The sequence below is a fragment of the Dermacentor albipictus genome, chromosome 1 (assembly GCF_038994185.2).
Source record: "Dermacentor albipictus isolate Rhodes 1998 colony chromosome 1, USDA_Dalb.pri_finalv2, whole genome shotgun sequence".
NCBI lineage: Eukaryota > Metazoa > Arthropoda > Arachnida > Ixodida > Ixodidae > Dermacentor > Dermacentor albipictus.
This window is the reverse complement of record NC_091821.1, coordinates 298,936,505-298,957,776: the sequence shown is the minus strand read 5'-3', so window position 1 is coordinate 298,957,776 and position 21,272 is coordinate 298,936,505. Positions and strand designations below refer to the sequence as shown.

Genomic DNA, 21,272 nt, shown 5'->3' with positions numbered 1-21,272 from the left:
ATATTTGAGTGGCGCGCAACACGCGATTGAAGGAGAAATGCTACAGGCGTAACTTTAAGATAGAGGAATACGGCAATATGGGTTAGAGGGTGAACGTTGCCAGCTGTCCTAAATAACAGGATGTGTAGATACGCATTTACGGAAAGCAAATAAGTAGCTGATCTATGCTGTCTAGAGCGTCTGGCAAATACGTTGCTGGAAATGAGCTACATGTAGCCGGGACATGCTCTCCATTTTTTTATTCGATGTCTAGGGTGCGGGTCAATCACTAGTGCGATGATGTTTGATGCTTATATCGGAACACAGTGGGGATTGCGAATTGCGAAATCCGTCACTGCTTTGATTGGCTTTTTTTTTACAGAAATGGCCACAAAGAAGTGCTTGGAGAATGGCACGTGGTTTTTCAACCAAACAATGAATCGAACATGGACCAACTACACCCTCTGCGCGCCGGATCAATACATACCTTCAGAGAACATATCCATTTTTGAGGTGAGCTGTTTACCGCTTTTTATAAAAAGCGCTTTCTTTCTATTCTGTAACTGTTTGATACCGTCTCTTCATCCGCGTTTTTTTCCTTCCTTTCTTTTCTTCCTTTTTTTCTTCTTTAGTGCCAGATGCATGCGAAGCAGTGGGGACAGTCGCATGCTCACTAAGTTGTTTCTAAAAGTTTCATTCAGCGAATGAAAAATTTTACGCAGTGTCTGTGTTCATTATTATGCAACGCATTATTATATTGCAGATACATTGCACCACGTGCGTCTATAGTAATGTTTTTAACAATGTTATTTCAATTAGGTCGCTCGTCCACTGTATTTTCACTCGAAAAGCCATTCGGAGATTTGCGTGTGTGGGCTTTCTACTCACGTGCTCGCTCTGCTTCTGCTGCGGCATTTCTTTTCAATTTGGCCGCAAGACTTAATGGCTAGAAGTTCCTCCTGCGTGGCAGTAAAGCTGGCCATGCCTAAACATGCACGCATTTATAATGATTATTAAAGCAAATTTTGCTTTCCTCTCCCCCCACCCTTCTCGGGAGCTGGCTGCTGTCTTGCAATAATTGCCGCTCCCAGGTATTGTGCACACCAGTGCGAGATGACAGCTGATCTGCGTGTAAGCGGACATGCGGGCATAGAGGTAGTCATAGAGGCACTGCGTAATCAAGGAGTACAGATCGCTTACGTAAATATCCTGGAAAATATCTACAGAGATTCCCCACCTACCTTAATTTTACAGAAGTAGGAAGATACCTACAAAGATACTGAAGATACTGAAAATACTGAAAAGCTACCTACTGCGAATATCTCAGCAACCTTCGGTTTGCCGATAACATTGTTCTATTGAGCAACACTTCAGATCAGCTACAACAAATGATTGAAGACCTTAACAGAGAGAGTGTAAGAGTAGGGTTGAAGATTAACATGCATAATACAAAGATAATGATGAATAGACGGGCAAAGGAACAAGAGTTCAGGATCGCCAGTCATCCTCTAGAGTCTGTGAAGGAGTACGTTTGCCATAGTCAATTATTCACAGGGAACCCTGATCATGCGAAGGAAATTCATAGAAGAATATAGGTTGGATCGCATACTGCAGACATTGCCAGCTCCTGACTGGAACCTCACCATTATCATTGAGAAGGAAGGTATACAATCAATGCATTTTACCCCGGTGCTGGCATATGGGGCAAAGACTTGGAGACCGAAAAAGAAGCTTGAGAACAAGTTGAGGACCACGCAAAGAGCGATGGAAAGAAGAACGCTAGGCATAACGTTGAGGGACAGAAAGAGAGCCCTTTGAATCAGAGAGCAAACGGGTATAGCCAATACTCTGATTGACATTAAGAAAAGAAAATGGTGCTGGGCACGTCATGTAATGCGCAGGTTAGGTAACCTTTGGACCATTAGGGCCACAGAATGGGCGCTAAGAAAGGGAAACGCAGTCTACGATGCCAGACGACTAGGCGGTGCAATAAAATTCGGAAATTCGCGGGTGCCAGTTGGAATCGGTTGGCGCTGGACAGGGGTAATCAGAGACCGCAGCAAGAGGCCTTCGTCCGGCAAAGGACATAGAATAAGATGATGATGATGATGATGATGCTGGTGGTGGGTGGACACACGAGCTGCAACACAAGCAATCTTCGTGGTCACGCCGTCGTCGCCATTTCGTCGTCTTCATGCCAATCGTCTTCGCTCTTTCGTCGTCGCTCCTTCCTGTCTTCGTCAATCCTCGCAATGCATTTACCGTAGATACTATGACAGTACGGCAGCGGCGACGGAGAAATTGGGCCTCCTGAATCCGAATACTGGCTATTGCATTGAACAAAAAAATGCGTGTCCCATGATGCGATCGAACCTCGGTCTCTTAACAGAACATCAGTGCGCCCTATAACCATTAGCCTACAAACACACCTATAATTCTGTCGTGTCAATGTCATGTAGCTCTTTGAGATGATTAGCGCGTTCGTCACTTCACGTAGCACGTAAACGGGCGGTGTAGTTTCCATTGCGCCACAGACGCAGGAATTAAGTGGGTGAATAACGCTCAAAATTACAGCTGTCTTTCGCGCACACACCCTCATTTTTTTCCTCAGGAAACGTGAAATATCGCCTTCCTCCTCGTCAAAACATTCCATCAATGTCCTATAATTTGCGTTCGCATAAATTGCTGTTTACGTTTCGGAATAGCTTAGGAGTGGCGCAGTTCATAAGCACACCATGACACTAAAGGTGTTACCAATGCGATTCCTAAAAACAAACAATAAAAGGCATTATGCGTAGCGTAGTATCACAATTAAGACAACTGTTCGCATAGCATTTAGTTTTATAGCATTTGAACCACTTCACAAAAGGCTCGCTTCACATGATTCCAACATGTGCATTTGATGTGCATAATTTTTGCCTCAGCCTTTAACATGTACCACTACCTCAATTTGACATTACTTCGTCAACAAGCACAGAGAACATTGGTTCGTTTACTTTCAAATCTAGCCAATTAAAAAATTTCTGCATACCACCTGAGTGTCAGTTATCGAGCATACTGGTGTTCAACTGTTATACGCTTGCAGAGTTGAACTCTCTGAAAAACACAGCTGCAAAGGCTCTTTCTAAGATCGCTTTAACGAGGTATTGGAGAGCAAACGAACGCTCCTTCAGCGCACGTATTTTTTTCTGATATGATGCATAGGAAACCCTTCGGCACATTCTCATGCACGCAACTTCTTTCTTCCCATCTCTCCACAGCCTCACCTCACCACCATTAAACTCATCTCTAAAATTGGCTACAGCGTATCACTGGTCACCCTAGTCGCTGCATTCGTGATACTGGCATCTATCAAGTAAGTCACCTACAGATTGGAGTGACATGTTTTGCATCTTTCAACAGATTTTCAGTACATCACCAAATATATCCTTTTTTTGTGTAGGTAAGACAGTATTTCAGTTATAGCTTCCTATTTTTGCAGTTCCCAAAGATTTAGCACGTGGCATTTTTAGCGCCACAAAAGGCGGCTACCCAATTGTCCAGCTTCAATAAAGAATGACTGCAGTATAGTGTCACACACACACAGGCTTCGTCCTAGTATGCGTAGTAGTAAGTACGCGTTTGAAGTAGTAAAGGCAAGGCGCAGAAGACCAGGAGTCAAGAAGAAGAACACAAATGACAGGACTGGCGCCACTCACAATTGAGCTTATTTCCGCAACAAGCCTGCCTTATGTAGGTTATTCACGCCGAGTCACACACGAAACTTTAGAAGTAAAAAACAGGAATCTATCGACCACTCAGGAATCATATCTGGCACATAATATGGAATGAGCAAACACGAACGGGAGCCTCAGAACGGGAGGATCAGCACGGGACGCAGTTGATCTAGTATAGTCTTTTCCGAGCCAATGGGGACAAAAAACGAGACATAAAAAGTGCCGTCTACGCTTCACTGTCAAACTATCCACAACATAACACACTTCAAACGCCTAAGGCCCAGTCAGTCATAAAACCCGCACGACTATGGGAATAATGACCAACGAATAACACGGAAAAAACATGAAGAAGGCATCTAAGTACAGCGTCTGCGTCAAAACTAAAATCTCCAATAGCCACTCACCTAAAGCATTGATAAACCATGTGACCGCGCGAAAAATGAACCACGTAACAAGCAAGGAAATGGACAGAAGAGTTGAACGATAAAGGTCTAAAGAACAGCATCTGCGTCAACAAAATGCAACAAAAGCTTAAGATCCACTGGAAAATCGTCAACAAAATAAAAACTAGTTAAATTAAAGGAAGACAGACCGAAAAACCAAATGAAATCACTCTAACATGAGGCCTAAAGGAAACCTTCTAAAAAGTAGTCTCCTTGTCACTAAACACAGTGGACGGCCTGCTGACGCATGTGTTTCCCTCTTCCTTGATAAAATAGGCTTCCACAATTTCCCGCTCGAACCTGTTTTTTCCAAACTTCAAAAATTTAGTTTTGTCATACTGAAGGTGGCAATTAGTGCAATCTCGTTTCGCAGTCTGCGAAACGATGCTCCGAAAGCTAAAGCACCCGCCTCTGATCAGGCAGTCAGTTTCACGCAGTTCTGTTGCGGTAATTCCGTACCTTTATAAGGTATCACACAACATTAAGAAAGTGGCGAGTAGGCATAACGTTCAGGTTGTCTTCTCGGCGCCTTGCGAGTTGTCTAAGCTTTGTGCCATGAACCGAGAGAAACGCCCGGCTCGTTCAATTCAGCATCAGAAGAAGTTCACTGAATGCAGGACACGCGTCGTCTACCAAACCCTCTAAGCAGTGGTCGCAGCTATATCGAGCAAACACGCCGATGTTTTAATGAGCGTGCAATGGAACATTGTCGTAATCTGCGCAAAAATGAAGGGAGTTTCCTTGCAGAGCATTGCAGAGACTACAATAATTGCCGCCCTCAGTTTGAAAACACAAAATTTTTGAAGTTTGGAAAAGACAGGTTCGAGCGGGAAATTGTGGAAGCCTATTTCATCAAGAAAGAGGGAAACACATGCCTCAGCAGGGCGTCCATTGTGCTTAGTGACAAGGAGGCAACTTTTTTAGAAGGTTTCATTTAGGCCTCATGTTAGAGTGATTTCATTTGGTTTTTCCGTCTGTCTTCCTTTTATTTAAGTAGTTTTTAATTTGTTGACGATTTTCTAGTGGCTCTTAAGCTTTTGTTGCGTTCTTTTATTTTCCTTTTTGACGCAAACACTGTTCTTTAGACCTTTATCGTTCAACTCTTCTGTCCATTTCACTGTTTGTCACGTGGTTCATTTTTCGCGCGGTCAAATGCTTCATCAATTTTTTAGGTGAGTGACTATTAGAGATTTTAGTTTTGACGCAGACGCTGTACTTAGATGCCTTTTTCATGCTTTTTTTCCGTGTAATTCGTTAGTCATTATTCCCATAGTCGTGCGGGTTTTATCAGTGACTGGGCCTTAGGCGTTTGAAGTGTGTTATGTTGTGGATACTTTGATAGTGAAGCGTAGACGGTACTTTTTATGTCTCGTTTTTTGTCCCAATTGGCTTGGAAAAGACTATACTAGATCAATTGCCTCCCGTGCTGATCCTCCCCTGCTGAGCCTCCCGTTCTTTTTTGCTCATTCAATATTATGTGCCAGATATGATTTTTGAGTGGTCGATGGATTGCTGTTTTTTACTTCTAAAGTTTCGTGTGTGACCCGGCGTGAATACCCTACATAAGGCAGGCTTGTTGCGGAAATAAACTCAATATTTGGGGTTTTTACGTGCCAAAACCACTTTCTGATTATGAGGCACGCCGTAGTGGAGGACTCCGGAAATTTTGACCGCCTGGGGTTCTTTAACGTGCACCTAAATCTAAGCACACGGGTGTTTTCGCATTTCGCCCCCATCGAAATGCGGCCGCCGTGGCCGGGGAAATAAACTCAGTTGTGAGTGATGCCGGTCCTGTCGTTTGTGTTCTTCTTCTTGAGTCCTGGTCTTCTGCGCCTTGCCTCTACTACTTCAAGCATGAACCAACTAGCCCAAGCAAGAGTTTTACTTAAGTACGCGTTCGTCCAGAAGGTGCGAGTCGTACTTTATCATGCCTCATGATGGTTGGTACAATGCGCAAAACCAAATTACTGTGAGAGGCAAATTACATGCAACAGTGCCACAGACGCTGGTGAACTTCACAGTGAAGTGATATCGTCATTTCGCGACATGTTGCCTGGATAAGGGGTAACTTGGTATTAAGGAAACGCCGTATGCCGGCCAAACGACGTGCGTAATGAGGTCTACATATAGATACTTGGGCTTCCAGGCACTATCCTTCACAGATATACTAATAGGTGTCAAACATGAAGCGTTATATTGCTTCCGTAGCCTCTACAGACATTTAGCATACGGAGGCCGTTGTTCCCGTTTAGCTTATTTCCTGTTATCTCATAGGCCACTGCGAAACTCGCTTCGCCACTGATGCAACTGAGTTTCGGTCGAACGAATTTCACACTCAATCTATTTCTAACGCCAAACGCGCACTGCACGTCGCTGGAAACCCTGCGTGCGCGAGCCACGCCGTCCGCGAGCTGGCAGTGTTGGTCGAGCCGGCGACAGCGTGAATGCGCCTGTACAATTGCTATGGCAATAAAGTTGTGCACCCAGAGTGGCCGTCTATAGCCAGCGAGCACTCCATTTAGTAACATATTAGGATAAAGTACATTGCACTGAGGCGGTCAGGCACCCGATTCGATGTTTTGAACTGCATCGTGATCCGTTCTTATAGTCTATGACTTACTCGAACTAAAACTTAACAAGAAAGAAACCGAAACAGCTTCAACCGGAACATGACTAGAGCCGCAGGCATTTTGGCTGTTTGAAACTATTCAAGTAACAAAGCGGTTGTCTTGTATGTAAATTGCCAATATTGCATGGAATTCCGAACCCTACGTTGCGAAGCGATTCGATAGTTGTAGCTCAACTGTGGTGGAACCATTTTCAGGCGCCTGCGCTGCCCCCGTAACAGCCTGCACATGCACCTCTTCATGTCCTTCATCCTGCGGGCGCTTGCATTTCTGCTGAAGGATGCACTTTTCATTGAAGGTGTTGGACTTAGCGGCAACGTCGACTTCAATAAAGAGGTAAGCTACATTTTTCCACACAGGCCCACGTACAACGGGACCCTGGCCTAAACTCGATTCGCGGGGGAATAACGGCCCGCCGATGCTTTCACAGGCGTGCCTATCTCTCTAGAGGGTGGCTTTGCCACCCATAACGTGTTAATTTCGTGCGGCTATAGACGGCGACAATCTGAAAATTGAAAACAGACTCAGCCCATAAAACAGCACTTCACCTGCTTTCCGTGCCTGCCCGTTAAGTAACGTAGTTACCGAAAGGTGTCAATATTTTCCAACAATGAGAATGTATATCAAGCTGCTACATTGGTATTTTTACAAGTGCCAAAAGATAAAATCAAATCTTTTAAAGAAAGTTGCAGGTTGTGTCGAAATCCATCCCCTCCCTCCCTTGCCCATCGATGACTCCCACGTACTCACGGATGTGAACCTCAAAGGCCATGCTCTTGCCTAAGTGCGCCATGGCTGACACGTTTTCGAAACCCCTTTCTGTGCTGCAAAAGCAGAGAATGAAGAATATTGTGGAACGACTTCTCTTACAGCGAAGCTGTTAGTGGGAGTAGAAGTGCTAAAAAACTTAATGGCTGTTCTCCACGGCTTAATGAAGACTGGACTACTCACTGAATTGATATTCCGAGGAAAGATGGAAAACGTAACGGGTGATTTGGGCTAACTTTGAAATGGGTCGCTTAATTAGGCTCTAGAAGAAATTTAATAGAACCTTGCTTTCGGTCTGTTTAGAGGCGTCATATCGTTGCAGGGGTGAGAATAGTGAACGTGTCTCGAGAGAAGGGCGAAGACTGTGACTGCCTCTTAGGCGCCATTTGTATCTCCTGTAAATGCACCTGTTCGCATCTGTGCGCCTGCCTCTTTCCTGTATCATTTTGGTGGAAATGCGTGGTACAAGCGCGAAACTTCGCTATGCAAAAAAGAAGTGAGGCGTGCAGACAGGACACAAGAGTAGAGAAGTGGACAACACGAACGCCGACTATCAACTGAAGGGAGCACTGAGGCGAAAAAAGAAAGAAGACACAAAACTCATCTGCGCATGCTCAGGAATGGTAACACCACGTGTCAGTCGGGTACACGTGCCGGCCTACGTGAGAGATAACCGTAAAGGCACTTAATCTCTTCCTTATGTAAAGTAATCGAAGGCTGACTCACGCACGCACTTCCACCAATATAGATATGCCATGCCTCTACCGTAAGACGCGTATCTTCATTCTTATGCCTGTACAATATCGCGCATTCATTTAACTCTGGCGTGCAGTTACAATCTCGGCAATAGAGCGAAAGGTTAGAAGGCGATCCAGCGGTTAACGACCTTTTAGGTTCCATTAATCTCTGATTGATACACCGTCCCGTTTGCCCTACGTGGAACTGGCCACAGCTAAAGGGAATTTTGTAAACCACACCCATACAACAGTCAGTAAAACTGTTGTCCTTATTGTGCTTCAGTGGACAAATATCGGTTCGTTTCTTGCCTTTTACCCGCTCTTTTTTTCTCTGTGTGGCAGCGCATATCTTACCTTGCTTATTGGGAGCAGTGAAAGGAACATTAACATCATATCTACTTGCAACTTTTTTAAGCCTGTGCTTCACTGAATGAATATACGGAATAGCCACTACTCTTTTTTTTGCTATTACTGCTTTCTGTAATCACGTCCGTCCCTCTCGAAACCGACTTCTTTAGGCGCTCAGCCACAGTGGCCACTGCTACACTATGATAACCTGCTTCTAATAGGCGCCGGACCTGCACATTAAAACTGGCGCTCATTTTGTGTATGCAGGATCTGGTGAAGGAAGACTTAAGGCACGACATGGCAATTCCGTTTTTTACTACTTTGGAATGCTTGGATTGAAAGTTTAGCAGATCTTGGGGAGTACTGCCAACAAACATGATTTTGTTCGGAGACCAAGGAAATGTCAAGAAACTCAATTACGCGTCGCTGAGGAAATTCCTGGGTAAACTTTAATCCTCATCGATAAAGTTTAAATTGCTCACTTACTGAGGTAGCAGCGGAATCGAATTCTTCCCTGTTGCAGAAAATCAGGTAATCATCAACGTAACGAAATATCTTGATAACGTTATCGCCTATGGCTTTCTTTAAGCAGCTGTCAGCCTTACTTAGGTAAATATTGCTAAGAATAGGGGCAACCTTTGAGCCAATACAAATGCCCGATTTCTGTAGAAAAACGCCATCTCCACGAAATCAGCGTCAACTTCAAGTACATTGAAGGAATTTCTAGAAACGCTCGCGTGGAAACACCGCATCTGTCAATAAAAGCCGATTCTTGCACTGGTTCTTTCATGCACTCATTTACGGAATTTAGCTACCCGTCATGTGGCAGAGAATAATATAGGTCTTCAATATCCGTACTAAAAGCTGTACAATCACCAGGGTTTTCCTCTCTCAAATACTGAACTACTGCCTGAGAATTACGTAAGCAAAAGGGGTCTGAAAAAACTAGTGAAGCTAAGCAGTTCTGTCGGTGACTAGCGACACAGACCTGCCACGTCCCTTTCTCTGACGCTTTAGCACGAAATGGAATTTCTTGCTTGTGGGTCTTGGCCGAGAAAAGCAGTTTTAAGGTGAGGGATTTAACTTTCTTGACTTTGCAGACAACCCTATCAAGATTATGTCTTGACAAGAGGTCAACCGCACGTTGCTTAACTACCGAAGGCTTGAGTTTTACTGGCTCTAAATTCTTTTCTATGGCTGAAATCGTTTTTTCAGAAAACATATCATCTGCGATAATTACGAAATACCCTTCCTTATCAGATATTACTGGTCTAAGCTTATGCTCCACAAGGTAATCAACTAACGGTCGGACAGGGTCAGACGTCTTAAAATGAGAATTTCATTGTTTAATGTTAGCAATGCAATCCGAAATACAACGCGAGCGTTCTTCTTCCGGGACGAACCTAGTTATGCAGCGCAGTATGCTTAAAGCGTCAACGGGTTTTATGTTAGGCTTAAAACAGTGCTTAGGACCTAAAGCAAGGGTTCATCTATGGTTATCACATACGATGGCGTCTCCATGAACCAGTGCGTTATTTGACGGTGAATTATTAGAAAGGTGTTTCCTCTTACTTTGTTGAAGCTCCGGAAGTTTAATCTTCTATAGGAAGTCCGCGTGTTGCACGGCTAACTTATTCCAATCGGCGTAGGGTCGGTTCCAATGGCAACCGTCTCCCAGGGCCACGCAACGGATCCGTAGACACTACTGATAGAACATAACATAACTTGACGCCATGATTCAGCGGAAAGAATAGCTCCAATCCTCGTGGCATGCCCAGCTGATGGTTGAAGGAAGCCGCACGTCATATAAACTTCCAATGGGACGACACGATTACGACTAACCACGACATCGTTCTAGCGCGGAACATCCATATCGCAATTAAGAAAGCTAACGAAGCAAGATGGTGCAGATAAGTAGGGGAACATGGAAAAGGGCTCAGAGTACTAGAGTTGAAACTTAGAACGACAGAAAGCTGAGCTAGTTGGTAAGGATTCAATATGCAAAAAAGAAGTGAGGCGTGCAGACAGGACACAAGAGTAGAGAAGTGGACAACACGAACGCCGACTATCAACTAAAGGGAGCACTGAGGCGAAAAATGAAAGAAGGCACAAAATTCATCTGCGCATACTCAGGAATGGTAACACCATGTGTCAGTCGGGTACACATGCCGGTCTACGTGAGAGATAACCGTTAAGGCAGTAGTTTCTGACTGAGTCCTCGTCGGCGTATCGGGGTCCATACCCAAACACGGTCACCGGGCTGGTACTCGAAGAAGCGTCGTTGGAGGTTGTAGTGTCGGCTGTCGGTGCTCTGCTGGTTCTTGATCCACAGGCGGGCGAGCTGGCGGGCTTCTTCAGCGCTGGAGATAGGTAGCGACGTCAAGACTGTCCTCTTCAGTGACGTGCGGCAGCATGGCGTCGAGCGTAGTCGTCGGGTTCCTGTCGTAGACCAGTCTAAATTGCGTCATCTGTGTTGTTTCTTGCACAACCGTGTTGTAAGCGAATGTTACGTATGGCAGGACCGCATCCCACGTCTTGTGCTCGACGTCGACGTACGTTGCTAGCATGTCGGCGAGGATCTTGTTCAGGCGCTCCGTGAGACCATTCGTCTGCGGATGGTAGGCAGTTGTCCTCCTGTGACTCGTCTGGCTGTATTGCAGAATGGCTTGCGTGAACTCTCCTGTAATAGCCGTTCTTCTGTCGGCGATGAGGACTTCTGGAGCACCATGTCGCAGCGGGATGTTCTCAACGAAACATTTCGCCACTTCGGCTGTGCTGCCTTTCGATAGAGTTTTAGTTTCAGCGAAGCGGGTGAGATAGTCCGTCGCCACAACGATCCACCTATTTCCGGAAGTTGATGTCGGAAACGGTCCCAACAATTCCATCCAGATCTGCAGAAAAGGTCGGTAAGGAGGCTTCATCGGCTGTAGTAATCCCGCTGGCCTTGTCGGTAGTGTCTTGCGTCGCTGACAGTCTCGGCATGTCCTGACGTAACGGGCGACATCGGCGGTAAGGTGCGGCCAGTTACACCTTTCTTGTATCCTCCATAGCGTCCGGGCGAAACTGAGGTGCCCACCGGCCGGATCGTCATGTAGGGCGTGCAGTACTTCTGGACGCAGCGCCGACGGAACAAGAAGGTAGTTGGCGTGGACTGGTGAGAAGTTCTTCACGAGGAGGTTGTTTTGAAGCGTGAACGAAGACAATCCACGCTTAAATGCCCTAGGGACAACGTCGGTGTGCCCTTCCAAATACTCGACTCGGGCTTTTAGCTCCGGGTCTCCTCGTTGTTGCTCTGCGAAGTCTTCCGCGCTTATTATTCCAAGGAAAGTGTCGTCATCCTCATCTTGCGGCGGTGGGTCAATGGGGGCGCGTGATAGGCAATCGGCATCTGAGTGTTTTCGTCCGGACTTGTATGTTACAGTGATGACGCATTCTTGTAGTCTGAGGCTCCACCGTGCCAGCCGTCCTGAAGGGTCCTTTAAGTTAGCTAGCCAACACAACGCGTGACAGTCGCTGACAACTTTGAATGACCTGCCGCATAGGTAAGGGAAAAATTTCGCTGTAGCCCAAACAATGGCGAGCCATTCCTTTTCCCCTGTAGAATAATTGCCTTCCGTTTTTGACAACGATCGGCTAGCGTAAACTATCACTTGTTCATGTCCATCTTTTCTATGGACTAGAACGGCACCGAGGTCTAAGCTAGTGGCGTCAGTGTGGATTTCGGTTCTGGCGTGCTCGTCGAAGTGCTCAAGTACGGGCGGCGACTGCATGCGTCGTTTGAGTTCTTGAAGTGCGTCGCCCTAGGCGTTTCCCACTTGAACTCGACGTCACATTTAGTTAGCTGCGTCAGCGGCTCAGCAATGAGTGAAAAGTCCTTGTCAAATCGCCTGTAGTAGGCACACATGCCAAGAAATCTACGTACTGCCTTTTTGTCGATGGGCTGCGGGAACTCTGCGATTACAGCTGTCTTCTGCGGGTCGGGGCGGACTCCAGATTTGCGGATGACGTGGCCTAAGAACAGAAGCTAATCGTAAGCGAATCGGCACTTTCCTGGCTTCAGAGTGAGCCCTGGTGACTTGATGGCCTCGAGTACTGTGGCAAGCCGCCTAAGGAGATCGTCGAACTTTCCGGCGAAGACAACGACGTCATCCAAGTAAACGATACAGGTCTGCCACTTCAATCCTGCTAAAACCATGTCCATCACGCGCTGGCACGTTGCAGGTGCCGAGCACAGTCCAAATGCCATAACCTTGAACTCGCAGCGGCCGTCTGAGGTGATAAAGGCGGTCTTTTCGCGATCTCTTTCGTCGACTTCTATTTGCCAGTAGCGAGACTTGCGGTCCGTCGACGCGAATTATTTGGCGTTGCAGAGCCTATCCAATGCGTCGTCTATCCGTGGGAGGGGGTATACGTCATTCTTCGTGATATTGTTCAGACGACGATAATTGACGCAGAAACGTAGGGTTCCGTCCTTTTTATTTACCAAGACAACAGGGGATGTCCACGGGCTTTTCGACGGCTGGATGATGTCGTCACGCAGCATTTCGTCGACTTGTTCTCTTATAGCTTCACGTTCTCGCAGCGAACCTCGGTAAGGGCTCTGGCGGAGTGGTCTAGCGCACTCCTCGGTGATTATGCGATGCTTGGCGACTGGTGTTTGTCGAATCCTCGATGACGTCGAAAAGCAGCCTTTGTATCGTTGGAGCAGACTTCTGAGCTGCTGTTGCCTAATCACGGGGAGACTTGGTTTAATGTTGTAGTTTGGTTCGGGAACCATGGTCGTCGGGGTAGATGCGGCGGAATCCGAGAGGACAAGGGCATTACTGCTTTCCAGAATTTCCTCGATATACGCGATCGTCGTGCCCTTGTTGGTGTACTTGAACTCCTGGCTGAAGTTTGTCAGCAACACTTCAGTTTTCCCTTCATGCATTCGAGCGATCCTTCTTGCGACGCAAATTGCACCGTCTAGCAGTAGGCATTAGTCGCCTTCGATGACGCCTTCTACATCAGTGGGTGTTTCAGTGCCGACGGAAATAACCATCCCGGAGTGAAGCGGGATGCTCACTTGATTTTGGATCACACTCAAGGCGTGGTGACTACGAGGGCTCTCCGGCGGTATCACTTTACCTTCCGACAGCGTTATTCACTTCGACTTCAGGTCGATGATTGCGCCGTGTTGGTTCCGGAAGTCCATACCGAGAATGACGTCTCGTGAATTAACACTGTTGCAGGACAACGAAGGTGGCACGGTAAGTCCGCTCATGAATGGTTATTCTTGCCGTGCAGATTCCAGTCGGCGTGATGAGGTGCCCTCCAGCGGTCCGCATTTGAGGGCCTTCCCATGCGGTCTTAACTTTCTTCAACTGGGCGGCGATGTGTACATTCATTAGTGAGTAATCAGCCCCTGTGTCCACTAAGGCGGTAACTGCGTGGCCGTCGAGAAGCACGTCGAGGTCGCTGGTTCTTTGTCTGGCGTTGCAGTTAGGTCTTGGCGTCGGATCACGGCTGCGTCGTGTTGAACTGAAGTTGGAACGTCGCGTCGTCAAGTCGTCTTTCGTCGGTTCAGTCTTGGCTTCCTGACTTTGCCGGGATGGCGGCGTGTCGTTATTATGTCGTCGAGATGGTCTCTTCGTCGTCTTCGTCGGCGGCGGAGGATCTTCGTCAGCTCGACGAACAGCAACCGCACCTCCATCGGTTGCTGGTTTTAGTTTTCCGGATATGGGCTCGCAGAGCGGCCCCGTGCTAGGCCAGTGTATGGACGGCGCTGCGGCGACAGGTAGTGGCCTGGTGACGGCGACCGGGACGGCCGTCGAGGGCTCCACTGACTAGCGGCGAGGTAGTCGGCGATGTCACGAGGGCGTTCACCTACCCGAGGGCGCGGTGCGTTGACGGCGAACCGTCGCAGCCCAGGTCGCGGTATGGGCATCGGCGGTACACATGGCCGGCTTCCCAGCAGTGGTAGCAGAGCGGGCGGTGGTCAGGAGCGCGCCAAACGTCTGTCTTCCTCGCGTAGCTGCGCTGGGTGACGGGTGGGCGTGCTGGCGGCGGCGGCAGTGGTCGACGGAATTGCGGCGTTACAGGGCCCTGGCGCGGTCGTGGAAGGGGACCTTGACGGCGGGTGAGGGTGGCGTAGGCCATCGCTTCTGGCTGGGGCTGCGATGATTGTGGTTGCACCTCGGGAAGTACGAGCGATCGCTGGACTTCTTCTTTGACAATTTCGGTGATTGAGGCCACTTGAGGTTGTAATGAAGGGAAGAATTTTTGAAGCTCCTCTCGTACGACGACTGCCCGTATGGTCTCGCGCAGGTCGTCGGTGGCCATTGATTGAACTCCGGCGTAGCTTGTCCTTTTGGTGCGTCGGCCGAATTGCCGGTTCCGCAAATGCAGTGTCTTCTCGATATTCGTCGCCTCACGAAGAAACTCGTCGACGGTCTCCGGTTGCCTTCTTACCATTCCAGCGAAAAGTTCCTCCTTTACACCACGCATCAGTAGGCGGACTTTCTTCTCCTCTGACATTTCCGGGTCGGCGGGGCGGAACAGTCGGTTCATTTCCTCAGTGAAGATCGCGATCGTCTCATTCAGCAGCTGCACTCTGGTCTCCAGTAGAGCTTGGGCTCGCTCTTTTCGCACGACGCTTGCAAATGTTTGCAGGAAGCCGCTTCGGAACAGGTCCCACGACGTCAAGGTGACTTCTCGATTCTCGAACCACATCCTGGCGGCGTCCTCCAATGCGAAATAGACATTTCGCCGCTTGTCGTCGCTTGCCCAGCTGTTAAACGTAGCGACCCTCTGATACATTTTCAGCCATCTTTCCGGGTCCTGAAATGTGGAACCGCGGAACGTCGGTGGTTCCCTGGGCGGCTGCAGCACGATGGGGGATCCTGGGGCTGCCATTGGGGTGGCCTTGGCCACAATCTTATTGGTCTTCTCAGGTAGAAGTCCGTGCTCCGGGGGCAGCTATTGAAGACGGCGGCTTGCTCGATGGTCCGGGCCTACGCTGGTATTCTCTTTGTGGTCCGAGTTTGGATCACGGCTTGCCGGGGCGTCCGGTACAAAAAGCACCTCCACCATGAACAAAAAGCATTTCCACCAGAGGTCACGTGGTGGTGACGTTGAAGAACACAGTGACAATACTGTGAACGACAAAACTAACTTTTATTGGGTGAACCTGTGCCCACAAGACAGGCTACACTTATAGGAAAACGATAGCGGTGAACACGGTCGGCGATCGTCGAAAATCTGATCAGCCGGTCAGCGCGGCGCCTTTTATAGATCAGTCGTCGAATGTTCCAGATTAACCACTGGGACCCGCGTGTCTTCCACAAATTTCTACGCTATTCGCGTCGCGCATACATGCAATCAGATTACATATGTTGCGGTGAAAGACTGTGGATGGAACCATCGATAACATTCCAGAAACTTCTTGTACAGCAGGTGCGTCCTGCGCTGTGCGATAACATTTGTTAGGCAGCGAAACGTGGTCGCCCGATAAAGATAAGTACACGTGTCAATAGTGTTGCAGTCGCCACTGTGGCTGAGCGCCTAAAGAAGTCGGTTTCGAGAGGGACGGACGTTATTGCAGGAAGCAGTAATAGCAAAAAAGAAGTAGTGGCTACTCCGTATATTCATTGTGTCGCACAGGCTTAAAAAAGTTGCAAGTAGATATGATGTTAATGTTGCTTTCACTGCTCCCAATAAGCTAGGTCACATATGCGCTGCCGTGCAGAGAAAAAAGGAGCGGGTAAAAGGCAAGAAACGAACCGATATTTGTCCAGTGAAGCACAATAAGAACAACAGTTTTACTGACTGTCGTATGGGTGTGGTTTATAAAATTCCCCTTAGCTGTGGCCAGTTCTACGTAGGGCAAACGGGACTGTGTATCAATCAGAGGTTAATGGAACATAAAAGGTTGTTAACCGGTGGATCGCATTCTAATATTTTGCTACATTGCCGAGATTGTAACTGCACGCCAGAGTTAGATGAATGCGCGATATTGTACAGGCATGAGAATGAAGATACGCGTCTTATGGTAGAGGCAAGGCATATCTATAATGGTGGAAGTGCGTGCGCGAGTCTTGCCTTCGATTACTTTACATAAGGAAGAGAGTAAGTGCCTTAACGGTTATCTCTCACGTAGACCGGCACGTGTACCCGACTGACACGTGGTGTTACCATTCTTGAGCATGCGCAGATGAGTTTTGTGCTTCTTTTTTCCCCTCAGTGCTCCCTTCAGTTGATAGTAGGCGTTCGTGTTGTCCACTTCTCTACTCTTGTGTCCTGTCTACACGCCTAACTTCTTTGTTGCATAATGAATCCTTACCAACTAGCTCAGCTTTCTGTCGTTCGGAATTTCGCAGCGGAGGTCACAATAGCTGCGCCACAATGACCGACTAAGCGACAACGTCTCAGTAAACTGTGCCTGCGGTCATCCTGGTCCATCTACGACATATGGAAACATTTTGTGCCACGCATGGTTCTCACATCGAGGCATGCCTTGACATGTACGAGCGAGGCTGCTACAACAATATGTGGGATCAGATGGTGGGGCTAACGAACCCCATATTCTGTATTCGAGGAACCCCGCGAAAATGGTATTAGACACATGTTGTTTACCTAGCTATCTGGGACGTCTGTAAAGAGAAACTGCGAGACCTGTTTGGCTGACCTATCGGTCGCCAGCTGGCAGCGAAACCGGAGCTTGGATGCGGCAATAAGATGTCAACAGAATCTTATGATACTTAGATACAGGATGTGCTAGCGCTCGGCCGCAAGGACGAGAACAAGATGACAGAAGCAAAGTTGGCGGCATCTTAAAAGGCATAGCAGATGATGCTTTCAACCTTCTCATGTGCAAGAACTGTGCGGCGGTGGATGTAAATGCCAAAGACTGTCTACGCTTTGAACAAGCGAACAGTTGCCGAATCGCGGATACGGCACAATACATAACACGCATTTTCGCCGCGAGCTGGAGGCTATGTCTCCGACTCCAGTTCGCTCTGGCCTACGGAGCAGCTTGCACTCCATCGCGCTCATACAACCGGTTCTTCGTGAGAAGATAACAAGTTTTGGGCTTCCGTCCATCTATGCGGTTTGGTCGTCCAACGCTTATCAAGTGCCTCCGGCTGCTTTCTCTAAGACGCAAAGCTATCTCCTGCCCCCTCGCAACCCGGCTGATGGGCGAACAGAGGATGGTAAGCCCACAAGTTTTCATTGTTTCCGAACTGGACATATATGCTGGACATATTGCCCGTCACTGCCGCATCCGCTGGCCGTCTCCTCGATGACCTTGCCGGAACTACTACCATCAAGCACCAGGCCCTCGTACTTTCTCGCCCTACATGCCGCCTCAGAACCCTAACGTGGACACCGCGGGGTGAACGAGGAGCGTTGCGCTGGCAATGGCTTCGGCTGTGCCTCTTTCCGGACCACATGAGTATTCGGTGTCTTGAGGGCTGACAGAAGCTGTTGCAGAAGCTGCAGTATATTGGCGCAGCTAGGGGTGTGAAGCGGCGGTTATATTTGGCGAAGCTACGAAATTCGCGCAATTGCCTTGTGGTGGATGCCTTAGAAAACTCACGGATGTCTGTGGCGCTGGTGCGAAGTGGACGAATGCTGAGTGAATTGACGCGATAGCTGAGGAAATCAAGCTCTATAACGCCGAACTCGCTCTTCGGACCGTTAACGACAAGACCAAACAAGCTGAGTCTTTCGAGCACTTGAAGTATACAGAACTTGTGAGCTTCGGCGGTGGTGCTGTAGACGAGTATGTCGTCAAGATAGGCAAAGCAGCACGTCAAGCCACGTAATACCTGGTTAACGAAACGCTGAATGGTCTGGGCCGCATTAAGAAGACCGAAAGACACGCGCAGATATTCTAACAGGCCGCACGGTGTTATAACGGCGGTCTTGAGAATATCTGATGTTTCCACAGGAATATGGTGCTAGACGTTCACCAGGTAGACTTTGCTAAAAATGGTGCAGTCGTGCAGTGCGGACGTAGAGTCCTGTATGTGAAGTATTGGGTACCGGTCAGGGACAGTGGCCTTGTTGAGAGTATGGTAATCGCCGCAGGGCCGCCATTCACCGGTTTTCTTGGGCACCGTATGGAGCGGCGCGGCACAAGAACTAGAGGACGTACAAATGAAGGCAAGGTCAAGCATGTGCTCACACTCCTCTTTGGCGACAACTAGAAGATCCGGTGTGAGGTGACGAGCCCGAGCAGACGCAGGAGGGTGAGTCGTGACGATATGATGTGTCAAGCTGTGAGTTACCGAGGACTGAAAGGAAGGGTGTCGGAAGACGTCAGGAAACTGGGCAAGCATGGCTGATCAAGGGTCGGGAACAGCCACTTGCGCCTGTATAAGCCGAAGCACTGGAACGCGACAGGAGACTGCTTGGAGGACGGTTAGGCTCGTCTCGGAGTCCAGGATGCGCCTGCGTGGCAGCTTGTAGTGGCAGAGAAAGTCGGCTCCAATAATGGGCATCCACAAAGATGCAGTGAAAGGTAGGTCTGAGGCTGATGTCGAGAGTCACCGACTTTTGTCTGTATATAGGTCCGAGTGGGCGAGCCATTGACGAGATGAGAGGAGGCGAATCAGGAGGATGGCTGCGCTCAGACAACGCAGGACGAAAGAGGCGCCTGTGTCGCCGAGATAGCGCACTTTGGTGACACTGTTTGGTGACACGATTTGGTGACGTGGAATGCTCGCTGGATCTGAGGCAGGAAAAAGCGGTCGCCGTCAGTGTTCAGCCCAACTATTTCCCGCGTAAGAGCAGGGTTGCCGGTACTGGTTTGAGCAAGAGCCATAGCGACAGTGGTACCAGCAAAAAGCGCAACGGGAGGAGGGGAACGGCGTTCAGAGTGAACTGGGCTGGGACGGCGAGGTCGTGACGCAGAAAACGGCCAGCGTATTCGGATGGCAGCTGCTTCAGCTGTCAATCGGGCTACTTGTCGTGTGAGCTCCTCGTTAGCTTCGAGGAGACGCGCATAGCTGTCGCCAGTGGTTGTGCCGTGGGACGGAGGGTCAGGAGGGTGATGAACTGGCCACGGAGGGAAATCCGACATTCATAATCTTGTCGGCCACCTGGGCTAAGGGTTACAACGTCGAAAATGAAGACGCGGTCAGAATCATGCGCACTTGCGGTAGAAGGCGTTGCAGGAAAAGTTCCTGGAGAAGTGTGCTATCAGTTGAAGGCGCCAGGTCTCCAGCCAAGGCTTTCATGCAACGCAATAAGAGAAAAAATATTTCACTGTGATAGGCCTAATAGTTGTGGTGGCGGTGGTCTTCATACTATAAACATGCAGATTGAAAGCTACGCTGTTTTTATAAAGTCTAGTTTGGAGGCAACATGGTGCTGTCTCAACTTGGATTTTCAAAAAGTCGTCACTGGTGTATGTTATCGTCCGCCTTCTGGGTGTTCTACTTTTTGTGACACCCTTCATGATTCCTTTAATCACGTGAACATCATGTTTCCCGGAACGCCGGTCACTCTGTCAGGTGATTTCAACTTTCCTAATATTGTATGGTCAAATTCATACTCATGTTCGTCGCGTAACACGGCTGAAGCGCACTATTTGTTTCACATCTGTTCTGATTTTGGTTTCACACAGTTGGTTGTTTCCCACACGTCTTACAAATAATACATCTCCAGTTCCTGACCTTGTTTTGACATGATCGCCAGAAATTGTATCGTATTTGTCTAATGCACCCTGTACCAGTGTTCATGAATTTATTCCAGCAAATATTTTGCTGTCATTCTCACGCGCGCGTAAACATCTTAAAACAGTACGCGATTATAAAAAAGCTGATTTTGACGCGGTTAACAATAAATTGTGCTCCTATTTAGATGTGTTTTGGTTGGATTTACCTTGAATGCTCTTCGCAAAGGAACAGGGACAAATTGAAAACGAAAATTTGTGAACTATTGTTTAAATAAATTCTTATCAAGGAAGTTTTTTAGAATACGAGCGCCCCGTGGTACAGCAGACGCATAAACCATCTTTCAAACCCTAAGCAAATGCTGTATCGCGCTGCTCTCAAATCAGGGTCTAATAAACTTTGGTCAGACCATACATCTGCAACCACAATTTATCTGAAATGAAACTATCAAAATTTTTCTTCTTTAATCGCATCCTACCAGCTGTGCTAAAAATAACTCTAGACAATTTTGGAGTATCATGCATGGCAAGAAACGCAGCGCAATAACTTTGCGAACGACGAAAGGACATCCCGTACCTGACCTAGAATGCGCGTCTATCCTAAATGACACATTTATAAAGGCTTTTTCTCGCCCAGTAGGTACCAATGAAGAACATACTTGACATTACCTCATCACTTGCCCATGCATGCCAATTTTATTGCTTCTGAGGGTATGCACGCCGTCGTTTAGAAGCCTAAATTTCATCATCATCTGGTATTGACAGCATCAATACGAAATTCTTCAAAAACACTGTTGAGTACTATTCTATTATTCTAGCATGCATTTTTCACAGTCCCTGCAGCATTCTAACCTTCTGGAAGACTGGCTCGTAGGGAAGATTGTTCCAGTTCATAAGTGTAGGGTCACGAACAATCCATCAAATTTCCGTACAATTTCACTCACATCTGTTCCGTGTAAAATTTTTGAACACATTATATTCACCCCTCTCGTAAA

At 47.9% G+C, this 21,272-nt stretch overlaps 1 protein-coding gene across 5 annotated transcripts in view; it reads left to right on the top strand.

Annotated features, from left to right (window-relative positions):
- Positions 1-21,272, top strand: part of LOC135916807 (parathyroid hormone/parathyroid hormone-related peptide receptor-like) — a 972,783-nt gene that overhangs the window by 679,133 nt on the left and 272,378 nt on the right. For all 5 annotated transcript variants that reach the window (XM_065450243.2, XM_065450244.2, XM_065450242.2 and 2 more), the window contains exons 4-6: positions 362-492; positions 3,240-3,334; positions 6,963-7,101. In XM_065450243.2, coding sequence (XP_065306315.1) covers positions 362-492; positions 3,240-3,334; positions 6,963-7,101 — 365 coding nt within the window. The remainder of the gene's footprint in view (positions 1-361; positions 493-3,239; positions 3,335-6,962; positions 7,102-21,272) is intronic.